This window comes from Talpa occidentalis, unplaced genomic scaffold (genome assembly GCF_014898055.3).
Source record: "Talpa occidentalis isolate TD23 unplaced genomic scaffold, MPIMG_talOcc4v2.1 talOcc4.5, whole genome shotgun sequence".
NCBI lineage: Eukaryota > Metazoa > Chordata > Mammalia > Eulipotyphla > Talpidae > Talpa > Talpa occidentalis.
Window position 1 is genome coordinate 136020743 of NW_023604861.1, and position 19140 is coordinate 136039882.

Genomic DNA, 19140 nt, shown 5'->3' on the forward strand with positions numbered 1-19140 from the left:
AGGTGTTATTTTGGATATTAATTTGAACTCAGAAACATCTTGAAAGAGGTCTTTGTTTTGTTTTTTAAATAAAAATGAAGCAATTACAATCAAACAAATACTAAGAAGATGGTGAGCAATTTGGATAAAACAAGCTTATAATCTAAACACACCCTGGAAAAGACACCTCTGTGTTTAAATTCTGTCTTGATACAGTTGACTTACTAACATTGACTGTGGAAATGATACAGTACTTATTATCTACATATATTTTATGCATTCATGCCATAACTACTTCTTAATCTTCCCCCATATTTCTTAACTATGCAGTTTGTCAGCCAGTACTTTAAAAATGGTCACAAATTGTCAGAAAAACTTGCAGTGCAGTTATTGGGGGAAAAAAAAAATCTGTGTGTAAGTGGACCTGCACAATTCAAATTTGTGTTGTTAAAGACTTAATTTCCCTCCTACCTCAGATGCCCGAATGATCTTTTTTTGCTGTTGTTTTTTTTTTTTTTTTTCCTGCAGTCCTCCAACTTTCTTCTCTACCCTTTCACACTCCCATTGGTGTTAGCCTGACCTTGGGTGGGGGGAGCATGTCAAGTTTATGGCTGCTAAGATTTAGGTAGTGTTCTGCTACATCATTTCTTAATAGCATAACCTCGAAAAAGTCAAATCTCTAAACCTTTGTTTCTTTAGTTTTTATTTATATTTTTAATTTTAAGTTAGTTTATTTTTAAATGAAGTACTTTTCTGACATCATTGTATTTCTTTGTTTTTAAATGAGAATATTTTCTCTTGTCCTCCTCAGAGACCTCATTCTTAGAGATGAGACTCTGTATGTGTAGTGTTTTAGAAATACTATTTCCTTCACAAGCATTGAGTAATTCTTGTTTTGTTTCATTCTGATCAAGTTTATATGTATGTGCCTTTTCCTGTTTTGATCATAAATTTAATACATGCTGGTAGAAAGTTTGGAAAATACAGATAATATAAAAGAAGAAGATAGTAATCTGAATAAGGCTTCTTTCTGTTTTCATGTTTTTAGGAGAAATTTAATTTTGGACTGAGTTTCTTAAGAATAAGAATAATATCTTATTTATTTTTGGATTTTCTATTCTTTGTGTGCACTAGGCACAAAATTAATGCTCACTTGGATAAATGGGAACTCTTTAGTCTGGGTTTAATTCTTAAAGTCAAAATCTAGGTGAAATTTTACTGGGTATTTGCAGAGAGAAGATACCTCACTGGCAAACCTAGTAGTGGATACATATTTTAAAATGGTGTTTTTCTGTTGCCTGAAAGAGTAAAGGAAAACATAGTAGGGTCAATGCTAACTTTTTGCGGGGGTGGGGGGTGGGGGGGTAGAGGGGTGGGGATGGTGGTGGGGGGGATGGTGGGGGGTGGGGGGATGGTGGTGGGGGGTGGTGGTTAAGAGACTAGTTAAGGCCATTGAATACAGAGCCGGCTACTGGGTAATTTTGTATCAAACTGGATTGACATTTAGTCAGCAAGAACTACACTGTGGTAGAATTTAAAGACTTTTATTGAATACTTGAAAATTGTTAACAACTTTTTCCTCTTTCTGTATTTTATTAAATAGGATGGCTTAAATTCATTGGTCCTTGATTTGGATTTTCCTGCTTTGAGGAAAAACAAGAATATAGATAATTTCTTAAATAGATGTAAGTATATTTAAACTTAATAACTATAGCAAGAGATTTGTTTGTTCCACTTATTTATTAAACTACTTTTCAGTTTGCCATTTGATTTATTTAAAAATGAATATTTGTTATTTCCAAAGCAAAATTGTAGAACCAGTTACAATATGTAATTACAGAAGTAGGTGAAGTTCAAGATTATATATAAATTAATAATACTATTTGGTGATTTCAGGACAGTTTATTTATTGTAGTTGCAAGAGAATTTTTAAGTTGTTATTGATAACTCCAGGACTTAGCTTAATGGGACCCAGTCTGGTTAATGAAAGATAACGTGATACTTGTTATTGTCATATGTATAGTAACTCTTAATATTTGGCAACATTGATGTTATTATAATGAAGGTATAAATGAAATTGAATTCTAAGAATAAGATGTTCTCAAAATGTACTCTATCAATACAGTAAGTATTTAAATTTGAAATTGTTGGAGTGGGCTATTTCCTAATTAACAATTTTATTGTAGTTATCACACTTAAAATTTGTGATTACCATTAAATGTAGACTATCAGCATTCATTGCTGAAATTATCCTTGCAAGTCCTTTGATCATGACTTTTTGCCATGACTCAGAATATGCATCAGGGTTGCTTGGGTCATCACTGTTCCAGCTATCAGCTAACTTGCCAAACAGACATCAAAAACAAAATATTTTAACTGCTGCTTTTTGGTAGTCCTTACTGTTTGTTTATACATGTTAATAAACCATAGAGTTTTGGGTTTTTGGTCTAAAAGTTAGTACGTACCTTGGATTATTATATAGCAATCTTTAAAAACGGACAGATTTTCTTGAAATAAAACTTTCTACAAATGTGATTATTTTAAAAGTCTTTGTAAATTTGATTGCTATTACATATCTAGTGATTTTTTTTTTTTATTATAGATGAGAAAATTGTGAAAAAAATCAGAGGTCTACAGATGAAGGCAGAAGACTATGATGTTGTAAAAGTTATTGGAAGAGGTGCTTTTGGTGAAGTTCAGTTGGTAAGAAGTACTTGCTTTATAATTTTTATTATTTTTTTGATAACATAGTTTTGTGAAACATTGTCAGCAGCCCATGAGTAGATCCAATTTCTATGGCCTTACTATACTAGAATTAGTTTTTGGACAAAGTTATCTTGTCTCTGAGAGTCTCAGTGTCTTCATCTATAAGAAGAGGCACTTTTGCTGTATATAAATACCAGGTCTTTTCCAGCTCTGAAACACTAAGATTTATGAGATCAACTTCACTTCACACGTGATCTGCATAGCAGTTAATATTCCACCAGAATTACTCTGTTTTTATTTAGTATGTTCAGATTAATAATATCTCTGCTTCATTAATTAAGATTAATGTAGACTTATGAAAAACCCAACAAAGACGTTTTAATAACTGAAAGTAAACCTAAAAATATCTTCGCAGGCCAAAGTGCTATCACTTACTGGAAACAATATATTTACAAAACTATTTCATTGATATTATTTAGTGAAATGTTATAATAATGTTCCTATTTTTTGTCCTTATAGTTAAATTATGGAATCAAAATCTGTTTTCCACTCAATAGTGATTTACTCTTATTGATTGAGCAGTGAGAATAGCAGTAATCACCATGAGTGAGCCTTAATTTTCCTAGGAGCAAGTCATGACAGACTAAGAAAGTCAGTCTTTTCATTTCATTTTTCTTTGATAGGTTAATTGAATTTGTAGATAAGGGTAGTACAATCGATGATTTATATATTTTATTTAAAAAAATGTATATACATATATAGGATACTTGGGAAAAAGCTTGCCATACTTGAGTATGATGCGGAGAAATGTCTGTGAATAAGCATGTGTGTAGTCAGCTGTATAATTTATAGTTGTATTCTAAGGAGGCTAATGAAAGCATGAATGGTATCAGGGTTCTCTTTTCTCCTCTTACTAATCATTTTATGAATGACTTGTATGGAGGTCATGATAGCATGTTAAATCATTTTGCAAATGAGTAAAAGCTGCATTATGGTGAGGATGATTTAAGACTGGGGGGAGAAGTCATTGGCCAGATAGAAGTGAAACTTAAGCAGAATACTGACATGTCCTTGTGGATGTGAATTTCTCAAGGAATAGGTTGCTTAACAGTAATTATGAATTAAAGAACAATTTTCCTTGAATGTAAACTAAGCAAGAGTCACTGGGATGTGTCTGTCCACATCATAAAGCAAGTTTGAACTGGTTTAATACAGTTTCTAAGATGATAGAGATAGGTTTTCTCTACTTTTAAATGATTGGGCCATGCCTGGAATATTTTCTTTCTAGATGCCCTATTGAAAGGTGTATTGATAGAAGACAGTCGAGGGATGGAGTGCTCAGGGGCTTGAATTGATGCCATTTGAGGTTTGGTTGAAGAAACCGAGAAGTTCATTTGGAGTGTATTTGAGAAGAGGGCTGCCTTGGAAAGGAATGAGGCTTTGGCTTTGTTTTGTCCTGTTTTTTTCTTTTTTTGTTTTTAGTCAGTGAAAGTGGTGAAGTTTCAGTTAGTAGAATGTTCTAGTGAGGAGGATGGGAGATTATATTATATTATAGATGAGTTTCCTATAAAATAGGGAAAGTATAAAACAGTTGAATCTTATGTCTGACATAGTCTGACTCAAGGGTGACTAAAGGCAAGTTTCTCAACTCTCTTGAGTGTCATCGTGTAGAAAACAGATTATAATACTTGTCATGGGTGTCGTTCTGGGGCGCTAGGAGAATTACCAAAATAAATAAGCCGGGTTATTTTGTTCTGTAAGTGTTAACTGTTGTTTCTGTTGTCTGTCTGGTATGTAGAGTCCTACTACTTGCACTTGTTGTTTCTTCCTGCTTACAGTTCAGGGTGGTTATGAAAGAGAGTCTAGAATTTGGAGTTGTTCTCCTTTTTGGAGGGAAAAATGACAGACCTTGACTTATCATATTTCTGTGCAAGTGGTCATTGTTCTGTTAGGCTAATTTGATGATTAAAATTCAGTGTGGTCAAGGAAAGGAAAATGTATAAACACAGAAGACTTATTTTTGTTAATTTTCCATCCTAAAATTCATTTGGCCATAAACATGCAGAAACAAAGTCATACTTTTTAAAAAATGAAAACTATTTTTGCATTCCATTAATCTGATGGCCTCACACCCAAGAGTCTGCAGCATGTTTGTTTTGGCTTTAGTTCTTGGTTCTGCTACTTTAGGCAGGGATTCTTTAAAAGAAGGATAATACAGGCAAGGGCAGTCCAAGTGCTTTTTCCATGACCTTTGAAAATTGACTTGCATATGGTAGATACATCAGTTTGGAGGATGTGGAGGTACGCTTCATGTTTGGCATATCTTTATGATTGTGTTTTTCTAGTCATCTGAGGAAAGTTTTATGATAGTAGGTGCAAATTTTTCTCTCCTGGTGAAATATCTTTTTTTTTTTTTTTTAAATAATAAATTTTATTGTTATATTCCCCATACAATTGCAGCCTCCCCATTCTGACCCCAATCCCTCCCCTCCCGTCCCCGCCCCCCTAAAAGTGTCTCTGGTTCATAGTTTTTTGTTGATTTTGATTTTCACTTTCTTATAGTTATTCATTTTCCTGGTCCCTTATTTAAGTTTTCTAGATTCCTGTTATGAGTGAGACCATCCGGTATTTTTCTTTTTCTTTTTGGCTTATTTCGCTGAGCATGATCCCTTCCAGCGCCATCCATGTTGCTGCAAATTGCATGTGTTTATCTTTTTTGAATGCTGAGTAATATTCCATGGTATATATGTACCACATCTTCTTGATCCAGTCATCTATTTTTGGGCATTTGGGTTGTTTCCAAAGCTTAGCTATTGTAAACAGTGCTGCTGTAAACATAGGGGTACAGGTGTTCTTTGGAATTGATGTTTCTGTGTCTTTTGGGTAAATACCTAGGAGTGTAATTGCTGGATCATATGGAAGTTCTATGTTTAGTAGGTCCAGAAATCTCCACACAGCTTTCCATAGTGGTTGGACCAGTTTGCACTCCCACCAGCAGTGCAGAAGAGTTCCTTTTTCTCCACACCCTCGCCAACATTTGTTGTTGCTAGTTTTTTTAATATGTGCCATTCTCACTGGTGTAAGATGGTATCTCATGGTAGTTTTGATTTGCATTTCCCTGATGACAAGTGATGTTGAACATTTTTTCATATGCCTGTTGGCCATTTGCATTTCCTCTTCAGAGAAGTTTCTTTTTAGCTCTTCTGCCCATTTTTTGACTGGATTATTTTCTTTGTTGTTGTTGAGTCTCGTCAGCTCTTTGCAGATTTTTGTGATCAGTCCTTTGTCATTAGTGTTGGGTGCAAAAATGTTCTCCCAGTTGGTGGGGTTTCTCTTTGTTTTTGTTATTGTCTCTTTTGCTGTGCAGAAGCTCTTTAATTTGATGTAGTCCCAGCTGTTTATCTTTGCCTTCACTATCACTGCTTTGGGTGATGTGTCTGTAAAGATGTCTTTGATGTGCAAATCACGTAGTGTTTCGCCTATATTTCCTTCTATATATTTTATGGTTTCAGGTCTTATGTCTAGTTCTTTAATCCATTTTGAGTTGATTTTTGTGTATGGTGTGAGGTAGTGGTCAAGCTTCATTCTTTTGCATGTAGCGACCCCGTTTTCCCAGCACCATTTATTGAACAAACTTTCTTTGCTCCAATGCATAGTCTTTGCTCCTTTGTCAAAGATTAGTTGACCATAAATCTGTGGGTTTATTTCTGGATTTTCTATTCGATTCCATTGGTCTGTATGTCTGTTCTTGTTCCAATACCATGCAGTTTTGATGATTATGGCTTTGTAGTATAGTTTGAAGTCTGGGCGTGTGATGCCTCCATTCCCTTTTTTTTTTCAGGAGAGCTTTGGCTATTCGGGGTTTTTTGTGATTCCATATGAATTTCATCAATAATTGTTCTATTTCTTTGAAGAATGCCATTGAGATTTTGATTGGAATAGCATTGAATCTGTATATTGCTTTTGGAAGGATGGCCATTTTAATAATGTTTATTCTTCCAATCCATGAGCAGGGGATGTCTTTCCATTTCTTTGTGTCTTCTTCTATTTCTTTTAACAGTGTTTTATAGTTTTCTTTGTATAGGTCCTTTACCTCTTTTGTTAGATTTATTCCCAAATATTTGATTTTTTTTGTTTCAATAACAAAAGGGATGGTTTTTTTGATTTCTTCTTCAGATTTATTGTCTGTGTATAGGAAGGCTACTGACTTTTGCGTGTTGATTTTGTATCCTGCCACTTTACTGAACTGACTGATGAGTTGAATTAGTTTTTCTGTGGAGTTTTTGGGGTTCTCTATGTATAATATCATATCATCTGCAAAGAGTGATAGTTTGACTTCTTCTTTTCCTATTTGGATTCCTTGGATGTCTTTCTCTTGTCTTATTGCTCTGGCTAGGACTTCCAGTATTATATTGAAAAGCAGTGGTGAGAGTGGGCATCCTTGTCTTGTTCCAGATCTTAATGGAATTGCTTTCAGCTTTTCTGGTGAAATATCTTTAAAAAAAAAAAAAACCACAGGGCCTCCCCGGTGGCGCAGTGTTTGAGCACTGGGTTGCGAAGCTGCCCGCAGCCTCTGCAGCGCTGGTTCGATCCCCACCTGCTCCCCGGCCACTGGAGGAGGGTCCCACATGGCGTGCAGACCTCTTCTGATGCCCGCTGCTCCCCTCAGCAGTGCACTTCGGTCCTTCTGCCTGCTCTGCTCCGGCTCTGGTGAATTCGCTCACCCTCCCGCGCCTCTGACTGTACCCAGTGCTTGTAAAAATAAATAAATAAATCTTTAAAAAAAAAAAAAAACAACCCACAGATATCCCACCAGTGGCTGTCCCCCAGTGTTTTAGAAAGAGCATCAGACTACTTACAGTTGGATTGTGATTCTCTCATGAATTAGCTATGACTTCAGACAAGTTAATTTAATCTCTCTGTGCCTCATTTCTTACCTGTTAAATGAAGATAAGTATAGCATTAATATCTCATAGGATTTCTCTAAGAATTAAATGTGATAATACAGAAGGCATTTGGAACAGTACTTGGACTATAGTGAGTGCTCAGTGAATGTTAACAATTTATTGTCAGATATGAAATGGTTCATTTGTCCATCCGCCAAAGAAATATTTATTTTGGGCTTGTGGTCCAGAAGCCATGCTGATCTCCAAAGATACAATAACAGTCTTTCTTTCTGAAAATGGTAGTTTTATGGAGGAGATAAAGAATTTTACTTTAAACAAGTATTTTCAGATTATAATAAATACTATGAAGGAAAAAATATGAATGATATGAGAAAGAATAATGGATGGATGTTGTTAATTGAGACTGGAGAGTTAGAAAAGCCCTTGCTGTGAGAAAGCTACAGTTGACTTACACTGGACAGAACTTAGCCACAAGGTGAAATGGGGATGGGAGTCAGAACAGAAGGGACAGCGTATGAAAACTTCTCAGTCAGCAGAATGCCAAGTCATTTAACTTAGCTGGGTGTAGATTTCCTCATCTGACAACCCTATTTCTTACAGGCTGAAATGTCCTGTATCTATAGGAAGGCAACATTTGTTCAGCTTATTGTCCTTTTTTCCTATCTAAAGTGGAGATGCACATTTCTCTTCTTTATATCATGAGAGGTATGTCATGGCTGTTACTGCATTTTGCTGTTTTGGGATCTTCTATCACATCTCATTTTTATGGAAAATAATTATTAAATATATTGTCCTGATTAAGAGCCCTGGGGCTAGACTTCTCAGTTTAATAAGGCCTGCTGTGCCCTATGTAGGTCAGCTGCCTGTCTGGGAATTGAATTCTGGTCATAGAGGTATAGCGCTGAGACGTAACCTCTAGGCCCACCAGGGAGGCCCCAAGTAATGTTCAACTTTTAACAGACACTTGTGCATGAAGAACTCTGATATTATGGAGGAGGAGTGACAGTTGACTACTTTGCTTCCATTCTACTGTATATAGATTTACTGTCATCAAAGATTTAGTAGTAGAACATATTTTATAAGATTTTTAGAAAAGATTTATTTATTTATATAGCACTGGGGTACAGGCCAGAGGCAAGGGAGGGTGAGAGGATTCACCAGAGACAGAGCAGGTAGCAGAACAGGCAGGACTGAAATACACTGCTGAGGGGAGCAGCAGGCGAGACAGGAGAGGTCTGCTGCGCCATGTGGGAATCTCCTTTGGTGGGCCGTGAAGCGCTGCGGACAGCTTCATAGTGCTGCGTTCAACCCACTGCGCCACCGGGGAGGCCCCCTTAAAAGATGTTTTTGTGTGCGCTAAATTAGGTTTCTGTGTATGTGGTACTTAGCATGGACCTGGCATGTTGTAGATACTAGGTAAAATTTGCTGTTGTCATTGTTGTCGGCTTATTTAGGTTTCTGCATTTAAATGAGTTTAAATTTTGAAAAAAAATCAGAAGTCCTTTCTAACTTTTGTATGTATTTATGTGTATTAATTTGTTAGGTCAGCCTCAACAAAATACCACAAACTGTGTGACTTAAACAACAGAAATTTATTTCTTCACACTTCTAAAAGTGCAAAGTCAGGGTTTCTGCAGTTTGGTTTCTCCTGGAGTCTCTCTCCTTGCCTTGCACCTTCTTGGTCTGTCCTCACATGGTCTTTCCTCCTGTGCTTGCACGTCCCTGGTGTGCTGCCCTCTGTCCTCTGCAAGTAGCCTCTTTTTATAAGGACCCTTGCCAGATGCAAGTAGGACCCACCCTAATGGGCTCATTTTAATGTAACCATCTATTTAAAGGTCTTACCTCCAAATACAGTCACAGTCTGAGGTCAGGGCTTCAAAATAAGAATTTTGGGTGAGGGTGTGTGTGTGTGTGTGTGTGTGTGTGTGTGTGTGTTGGAATGAACTTTTCAGTGAGGTATCTTTTCCACAATAGCATGCATGCTTTACTCTTTATGTTTGCTAATATCTTGGACCTAACCCTTTTTCCTAACCCTTTTCTTTGAAGAAGAGAGTTACAAATTCTAACTTTGCAACTGTCTTCTTAAGGGAAATATGTAGTTTTCACCTCTATTAATAGAAAATGCATAATTCTTTAAATATTCTTATGGTTAAATGATTAGCAGGTGCTTATTGAATATCAAGTACCATTGTAAGTACTGGCAGTCATCATATAGATTACCCAGACCAGGCACCTGCTTCAGTGGAGTTGTTTTTTGTTTTTCTTTTCTTTTCTTTTCTTTTCTTTTCTTTTCTTTTCTTTTCTTTTCTTTTCTTTTCTTTTCTTTTCTTTTCTTTTCTTTTCTTTTTTTTAATTTTAAGCTGGCCACTTTCATTGTTAAAAGAAATTGTGGTCTAGTCTTTTTCTAAAATGTACTACCAAAAAAATATAAAAAAATACTACTTATAAAATTTGCAGGTATATTACTAATCACTATTATTGGATTCCTTATTTGGAGAAGTTGTATACAAATACTTTAGCCCTTTTATTTTTGAAGTTCTATCTTATTTTGGAGTTTTGGAATTGTGCTTTTAAATGGTTTTACAGTGTTGCCTGCTTCTCTTTTCTTAAGAGAAGTGTTAAGCAATGTTAATTTTTTCCCTGGTGACTTTTATTTAAAACGACAGATATTAATATATGAATGCATGTAAGTTCTTAAAAGGTCTAAATTACTTAGGTAAAGTGTGAAAATCTCCATTTTTTATGTCTTCTGTTTCCAATTTCTAACATTAAAGTAACCAGCCCATTTCTATCTTTTTAATACCTTGATAATTGAAAACATTTGGGTACTTGTAAAACTAGTGCCAAATTATTTTCAGTGGGTATTTATATTTTATCCTGTCATCCTAGAAAAATAGAAATTTATGTTGAAGTAGTTGCTTCAGTGCTAATTATTCTCCCTTGAAATTGAAACTTAACAAATATGTTCATTGTAGAATAATAAGAAAATAGCTAACATTATACTTTTCAGAACCACCTGTAGTCCCATTTCTGAGAGAGGACATACTTGTATTACTTTGATATATAGAGCTTTCCAACATTTCTATTTATAAAGCTATAGATAATATATATGTGTCTTATTTATATGTATGTTAATCTCATTATATATGTACTTTTTTTGTTTGCAGTTTTTACCCTTTGCTGTGGTAACCTTGGTTTTACAACACTGTGTGTGATCGAGGGGAATAGGTTCACACCTCAGAGGTCTGTTACCACACAATTCCCGCCATCCAAGCACCCAGAGTCCTACCCTCCTTCCTTTGTTCCCACTTCTCAAAGCCTCAATTCTGCAGTCATGTTTCTGGGGGTTTTTGGTTTAGTTTTGTCAGTTCCTTTTATATACATTTTGTAATTTGTGTTTTTTAATGCAATAATAAATAGCACCACACACTTTTATAGTAATTGCAATATACCAGGCAGGCTTTAAGCAATTTGTATGTAGTAATTGATCTTCTCAACAGTCCTTCTAGGAAGGTATTACTATTATACCCACTTTACAGGTGGGAAATTCAGGTAGACAGGATAAATAACCTGCCAGAGTTCATGTAGCTACTAAGTAGTTGAACTGAGAGATGAATCTAGGCAATCCTTTCTTTTTGTTGTATGGGCACAATCATTTTCTGTAGCAGTAACACAGGCTTTGTATATAATTTTTTTAAGATTAATTTATGCATTCAAGAACTAGGGTGTAGGCTAGAGGTACGAGGGGATGAGAGGATTTACCAGAGACAGAGTGGGGGCAGAACAGGCGGGTTGACTGAAATACACTGCTGAGGGGAGCAGTGCTGCGGAAGCTGTGGATAGCTTCATAGTGCTGAGACTTAACCCCTTGTGCCATTAGGGAGGCCCTGAATGTCATTTTATTCTCTATGTGGTGTTACACTATCATCTTAGTCAAACTCATACTAGTTATTCAGCTCTTTTTTGAATTACCCTTTTTCCTATGTTATTGGCTCACTCTTCTGTTTCCTTAGTGATTCATTTTCCACCTGACTCCCAAACATTGTAGTCCCCAGAGACTAGATTCTTTTTTCTTTGATCTGCATTTTCTCCCAGAGTGAGCTCATGCATTCTTGTGATTTCGAATACAATATAGGTTCATGTTTATAGCTGCTGCTCATGTTACTTGCTCTTCAAACTCATATACATGATGGCTTATTTGACATCTCCGTTAAGATTTGTCATAGATACCTAGAACATTTGACATGTTTTATTTATTCCCTCTGTAACTACACTTTACCTCCACAAACCTGTCCCTTCTCTGATCTTTGCCATCTTAATAAAGGACTCCATTATCAACCCAGCTGCTCAAGCTGAAACATCAGAAATCATCATTGATTTCTATTTCCTTCATTTCTATTATTTAATTTTTCAGTAAATCTTGTTCATAATATTTATCCAGTCTCTTTACTTTTTCAAAAAAAAAATATTCATTTCCATCACCTTTATCCAAGATATTTTCTATTCCCAGTCAAGTATGAGCTTCTACTCTATGTTCTAGTCTGCTTTGCACTTCAGCTAGCAGACTTTTTACCATTGTTACTATTGATTTCGGATTGGGAAGTGCTGATGGACAAAATATCAAGGTCATGCTGATTAAACAAATTCATGTGCTCCAAGCTCAGCTGACCCACGGTTCTGTGTGGCAGCCTATTTTCCTCACACCACATATCCTTGTACTTTCCTGCACAGCCTGTCTACTACCCATCCCAGTGTGGCGCAGCAGGATCAGCAGTCACTAGCATACATGCTCTTTTCCATTCTGTTTTCTTATTTCTCCTCCTCTGTATATTAAGGTCTATAATGGCTGGCGCGGGTCTGACTTGTCTAATATAAACTGCTACCAAATCGATCCTCTACAAGACATTTGTTGTGTCTCTTACTTTGTATCTCAAGCCTACTAAATGAGCCATGAAGCCATCCTGGTCCTTTACTCTCTCTTTTAAGACATTACCAATTTATCTTTCTAGCCCTTATTTTTCATTATGCTGTTCTTTCTGGGCAGGCTCAGAGAATGTCAGAGCATGCCCTTTGTTTTTCAGTTTATTCAATCAGTAGTCTCTGCTTCTCGGTGCTCATTTAAAACAAAAACTTTCCTGATTCCTTTTACACACCTTTGTACCCTTTATCTGATTGTGATCTCTTCTCTGTCTCTTTTAGTTATCATTTCATTTACCATATTATGCCTGTGCCATACTCTACATGTATACTTTGAGTCCTTCTTTTATTTGGTAAATTTTTTGAGGTAGGAATTGTGTCTTTTGGATACTTTTTTTGGAATCCCATTATGGGTTCATAGCTGCTTGTCTGAAAATAGTTGACCTGTAATCTGGGAGCCCTCACTGTGTCACCGTATCTCAGTACAACCCTGAACATTGGTAAGTGTGTGGGTGTGGATATAGCCAGGTGAAAACTGTGATTGCATTTTTCTTGCCTTTTTGTATTCTGTACAGCATAGAACCTGAAATGTGTAAAATGTTTCTACTGAAGTGAATTGACTGTGATCCTTCCTCTTCCCTGGGCTTAGGTGCAGGATTCCTGGGGATCTTGGGTGCTGAAGGGAAACTGACTCTCAATGATAGGACTCAGGCAGCTGTGATGTGAGGACCTTGTTCTTTTTTCCTCCCACTTGCTTGCTTTGAATTTAATTGGCTCTAAGCTTTTGAATTGGAATCCACCAGAAGGAGAAAGTGTAGGGGAAATGATTTTATAATACTTGTCATGTAAACTCAATTTTTTTATTCCTTTTGGAATAAAACAGACTCTTTGCTAGTTACAAGGTTATTTCTGAGTTGCAAAAACTATCTGTCCCTCCATGTTTCTGTATTTCCTGTGCCCGCCCTGACTCTTGCTCTCAGGGCGGGCACAGACAGAAAACATGAGGGTATTCTTTTCTTTCATCTTAAGTATTCCAGGTTGGTCAAATAGATGCATGAGTCTTCTTATAAGAATAGTCTTATCATTTTTATAGTAAAAATAAAATCAAAAGTCCCAAACGGGGAGTTTGTTTAGAATTATCTTCAAAAGTTTTCATTTACAAATGTTCCAGGAAATCTAGGTTCATTTAGGATTTTCCTAAATCCACTGTCTCATCTACTTAAATTTTTTTACATCAGCTGTAGAAAAGGCAAATGAACAAATGTAACAAAATAAATATTCCACTTGTAACTTTTAAAACCTAATTTTTTTCATCTTTTTTCCTGTATATAATCAGATAGTTCTTTGCATTCATCTGCCTTTAAAATTAGAAATGAGGAATACAACCATCTTTCTCTAATAGAAATACTGGAATAAGAGCAACATTTGTGTCCTTCATGTACTCATATCATAGATCAGTGACACGGGAAACCCATGGTGCAGTTAGCTAACATTTGCAGTGGGTATGTTTTATGTGCTAAGTATTTATATTTGTTCTCAGTTTACTTTTGCAACAATTCTGTGAGATTCTTACATAGATAGTCACTGAAATCTATTAGGATTAAGCAGAGTGACCAAATTGTCCATAAATAGCTAGAACTTTTGCCCAGGATTGTTGACATCTAAATCTATGCTTATAAGCAGTATTGTGAACAGGGTGATGATGAATAACTACTGTATCTGTTTATCCATCATATTGAATAGGGAAAATGAAACGAGAGAACAAAGAGGGATATACAGAAATGCTGAGGAAGATTGTATTATAATCATTCAGAAAGAGAGATCCTCTGAAGGAAGATAAATGTAAACCAGCTTTCCTAAAGAACTGCTTTACTGTAGTACTTTGTGGTATTAGTGCTAATGGATTTTAAAGGTATGAGGTAAATATTTGGCATGAAGACACCACTGCTTCTTAATGTTTGTTCTGTAGATTAAGTCAAATTAATGAAAAGTTTTATAAATCTCATTTAGTTATAGGTATAATTTTGTTGAATTTGTTAATTGACCAGTTCATCATGGTGCAACTTGTGCACTAGACATCCCTACAAATGAAGGTTTGTATTCTGTTCCTAAAGAAGCTTATGAAGTAAATATGTACACAACTAACTGTGATATTAGACGATTGTAAGTGTTGTTGAAGCACAAAGTGGGAAACAATTTTTCTTAAAGAATCTCAAAAGTCAATAAACATTTCCACATGCTCAGAAAATCCTCTAGGCCTATGTTGTGTAACTCATTACTTTTCCTTCCAGGTTTTTGTTTGTTAGTTTAGTTAATTCATATGTAAAGATTAAGCATATAACTAAATGTTTAACTATTATATTTTCAGTTACTAGTAATAGCTGTACTTTATATTGCAGAATTTTTAAAACTTGTGGCAGGAATGAAACATAGATACTATTACAGTTGTAAATTAACTGGCTGACTCTTCCTGTTGCATGGAGTGCTTTCTCTAATAAAGCTGGGAAGCATTCAGGGTCTGATTTGTTCTCAGCATAAGTGAAGGTGTGAAGACTGGCATAAATACAGAAGAGGGAATACCTTGGCAACCTCTTTTTAGCAACTTTTTTTTTTAAGCAACATTTAAAGCATTGCAGGAATGAGCATTTTCTTTGAGATAATCCACTAATTCTTCACATATCAGTTACAAAATCTTGTCTATCTGCTGTGGAAGAAATTTCTAGTCTTAAGATTAGGCTCTTTCAACTACCCCCACCCCGTTCTCATCCATATTTTCTTATTGCTTTTTCTATGTATTATTTTCACCATTCTATGAATGTCATAAAACTATGTGCATAGAAGGAATTGTTATGCAAGTTTAGTAACTTAACATAGAAGATGGATATAATATGCGTTCCTCATCATAACTTACTTGATTCTTTGTGTATAGTAATCTTTACATGTAAAGATGTGGCATATTAATAACACATTTCAGAATATTTTAAAGTGAAAGTGGTGAAACATGGCTATAATAACCTTTGTAATTGTAATATTGATTAGGCAGTTTTTATGCTGGATTCTATTGTTTTATTTACTTTTATATCAAGTACTGAGAGGGCTCGAAGTTAAAATTTCCAACTGAAATTGTGGTTTTCTCTGTTTTCTTTCTTTTGTTCTGTCAGTTTTGCTTCATGAATTTTTAAGACCATTTGTTAGATGCATACATACTTGGAATGTTTCCTGTTATGCCTTTCTGATGAATTATACTCCTTTCATCTGAATTACTTTTTTTTTCTTTGCCTTGAAGTCTGCTTTGCTATTAATATTGCTTTGTCAACTTTCTTGTTTGCATGTTGTATCTTTTTCCATCCTTTTAGTTTCAGCTTATTTTGTTTTATTTAAAATATATGAAGCTAGGATCATGCTCAGCAAAATAAGTCAGAAAGAAAAAGAAAAATACCGGATGGTCTCACTCATAGCAGGAATTTAGAAAACCTAAATAAGGGACCAGGAAAAAGACTAATTAATACAAAGTAAAAATAAAAATCAACAAGCAACTAAAACCAGAGACATATCACCTGGGGGGGAGGGGAGGGGAGGGAAGTGGAGAGGAAGGTCTAGGGTCAAAATGGGGGGGTGGTGCAATTGTATGGGGAATATAACCAAAATGAAAATGCATACATTGTGCAAAAATGAAAAATGATGTAAGAATTATATAAAATAAAATATTAATAAAAATATACTGCCTGTTCTGTTCCCCACTCTGTCTCTGGTAAATTCTCTCACCCTCCCGTACCTCACCTGTACCCCAGTTCTTGTTTAAATAAATAAATCTTTAAAAAAAAAAAATATATATATATATATATGTGAAGCTAGGGTTTGCTTTAATAAACTCTGATCATTTCTGCCTATGCATTGGAGTGTTTAGGCCATTTATATTTATACATCTTTTAGGCTGTTTAAGATTGTCTTGCAGCCCCTTGAGTCTCTTTCCAATTTCATTTATTCATTTTTTTTCTCTTTACTTGTCAGATTGATTTGTATTCTGGTTAAGAGACTCCCATCCTATCTCTGTTCTCTGTTAAGCCCTCCAGTGAATTTTCCATTTCAGTGATTTTTCAGTTATACAATTTTCAATTGGTTCTTTTTTATATTTTCATTTATTTGTTAGTTTTTCCTTCTGTTCTCTTCAGACTCTTTTTCTTTTAACATATTTTCCTTTAGTTCTTTGAGCATATTTATGAGAGATATTTGTCAGCTAAGCTTTTGGGATTGTTTCCTGTTGACTCCTTATTTGTTGATAATGAGCCACATTTTCCTTTTGGCCTTTCTAGTAAGTTTTCAATTACTTAATGGTCCTTGTGAATATGCGATAGAGACTCTGAAATTTGTTATTTTTCTTTGGTGAGTGTTGATTTTCATTCTAATAAGCTGACCAAGTACTTTGTAACCATCTTTAATTTGTGCAGGCTTAGTTTTATGCTTTGTAAATGTGGATGTGTGAAAAGAACAAGGTGTTTTCCCAAGTCCTTTTAATTGGCAGGACTGAACCTCCAAACTCCGTTTGCTTTTTCCAGGGAAATTTGTGGGATTTCTCCACTCTTGTTTTGCTGGAAAGCAAATGTCCCTCCAATGCTGTTAAATCCCTAGTATGTCTGTTCTAGCCACCCCATAGCAGTTGCTTTCTAGTAAACCTTGGGTACTTTGGATAGTACAGCCTTTCCCCAGGCACTCACATGATACATCAAGGGACCTCTGTATGTACAGCTCCTTGCTTTCCTATTTCCTGCTCAGCACAATCCAGGTGCTGCATCTTTCTTGAACTCTGGTCTCTGCCTCTTCAACTCAGCAGGACCACTGTGCTTTGCATAGTTGATCACATGATAAGTGGTGGTTGGGATATTGCCTTCCATAAGAGTATCTTGAGCAATTATGGGTTGACTTGGTGAACAACTCTTCTTTTGGGGATTGTATTATTTTATAAGATCTGAAGACAGTTGCTTCATATATTTTGCCAATGTAATGGTTGTTTGAAGTGGGAGTGCTAACTGGTACCAGTTACTCCATCATGGTCAGAAGTAGGTGATCCTGAGTAACATATGTCTGTATGTAATATTTAACTCTAAGTCTTGTCTGTCTTGATTTGTTCAAATCAATTCAACAAATAAAATTTTTTACCGGAGTTTTGGAAGGGCAGAAAACTCTATAAAGAGGTACAGCATTGGATGGTTTAATACAACTTTATTGCATTTTAAACTTCATCTGAACTGCATAGAATGATGATTCTTCCATATATTCCCTGGAGAAGATATGAGCATCCCTTTGGCTTATCTTATTTTCTTTAGTATAATACTGACTTATTCTAACTGTGGATCTTTAATGAGCTAAAAGTGTTAGTTCTAAAGAGAACTAAAAATATTACTTGTTGACTTTTCCTGGAAATAGAAAATTAATGGTAAATAAAAAAAACTTTTTGGGCCTCCCGGTGGCGCAGCGGTTGAGCACTGGGTTGCGAAGCTGCCCGCAGCCTCTGCAACGCCGGTTCGATCCCCAGCTGCTCCCCGGCCACCGGAGGAGGGTCCCGAATGGTGCGCAGACCTCTCCTGCCGCCCGCTGCTCCCCTCAGCAGTGTACTTCGGTCCTTCTGCCTGCTCTGCTCCCCGCTCTGGCTCTGGTGAATTCTCTCACCCTCCCGTGCTTCTGACTGTACCCAGTGCTTGTATTTATAAACAAACAAACAAACAAACAAACAAATAAATAAATAAATCTTAAAAAAAATAAATAAAAATAAATCTTTTAAAAAAGTCTAAAAAAAAACCTTTTTGCAGACATTAATTCATTCATCAAGTAGTTTGTGTCTACTTTATTTCCCACGCTGACATTTTGCTTGGCACTGAGGGTATAGTGGAGAATATAACAGGCATGGGTAATCTTTTGTTCAGTTTATATTCTAAAATGGGAGACACATAATGGCATCTGGTAGGGAGAAAACAAATGAAGTCAAAGGTAGAGAACCGTGAATTCCTACTTTGGATAGTGTGTCTTTCCTTTGAAGAATTTATATTTCATTTGAGTCAAAAAGGAGCTAGTCGTCTTGGGGGACAGGAAACTAGTGACAAGAATTAAAAAGGTGTATGCAGGTTAGATCACTAAGCTCTGACTCTGTAGACTGCCTCCTTCCTCCAGCACTCAGTGGGGTGACCATGTAATTTCTTATACAAAAAACTGGCATACTTCTGAGTTGAAAGGAGGACCAACTGGGTGGGACACTATGTCCACAGAGATACGACCCTGTTCTAGGGGACACAACCTAATTTGGGGTATACATGTATAGAAATGTCATGGATTTGGATGCAGACTGCCTTTGACTCTTGACTCTGCTCACTATCTGTATAGCCCTCTGGAAATTAATTTCTCTAGGTCTCAAATTTCTCATTTGTGACTTGAGGAAGCATTTCATTAGGATTGTGATGAAAATTAAGTAAGATAATACATTTATCAAAACATACTATGACTTACATAGTAAGCACTTACTCAGTAAATTCGTACTTTTAGCAAATATTTATTGAAAGATTACTGTGTGCCAGGAATTATATTAGGCATTGCGGATTAAGCAAGCAGTGAACAAAACAAAAATCCTTGCCTTCATTGG

At 35.8% G+C, this 19140-nt stretch overlaps 1 protein-coding gene across 1 annotated transcript in view; it reads left to right on the forward strand.

Annotated features, from left to right (window-relative positions):
- Positions 1 to 19140, forward strand: part of ROCK2 (Rho associated coiled-coil containing protein kinase 2) — a 114494-nt gene that overhangs the window by 36729 nt on the left and 58625 nt on the right. The window contains 2 exon segments of the mRNA XM_037528523.2: positions 1583 to 1664; positions 2582 to 2682. Coding sequence (XP_037384420.1) covers positions 1583 to 1664; positions 2582 to 2682 — 183 coding nt within the window.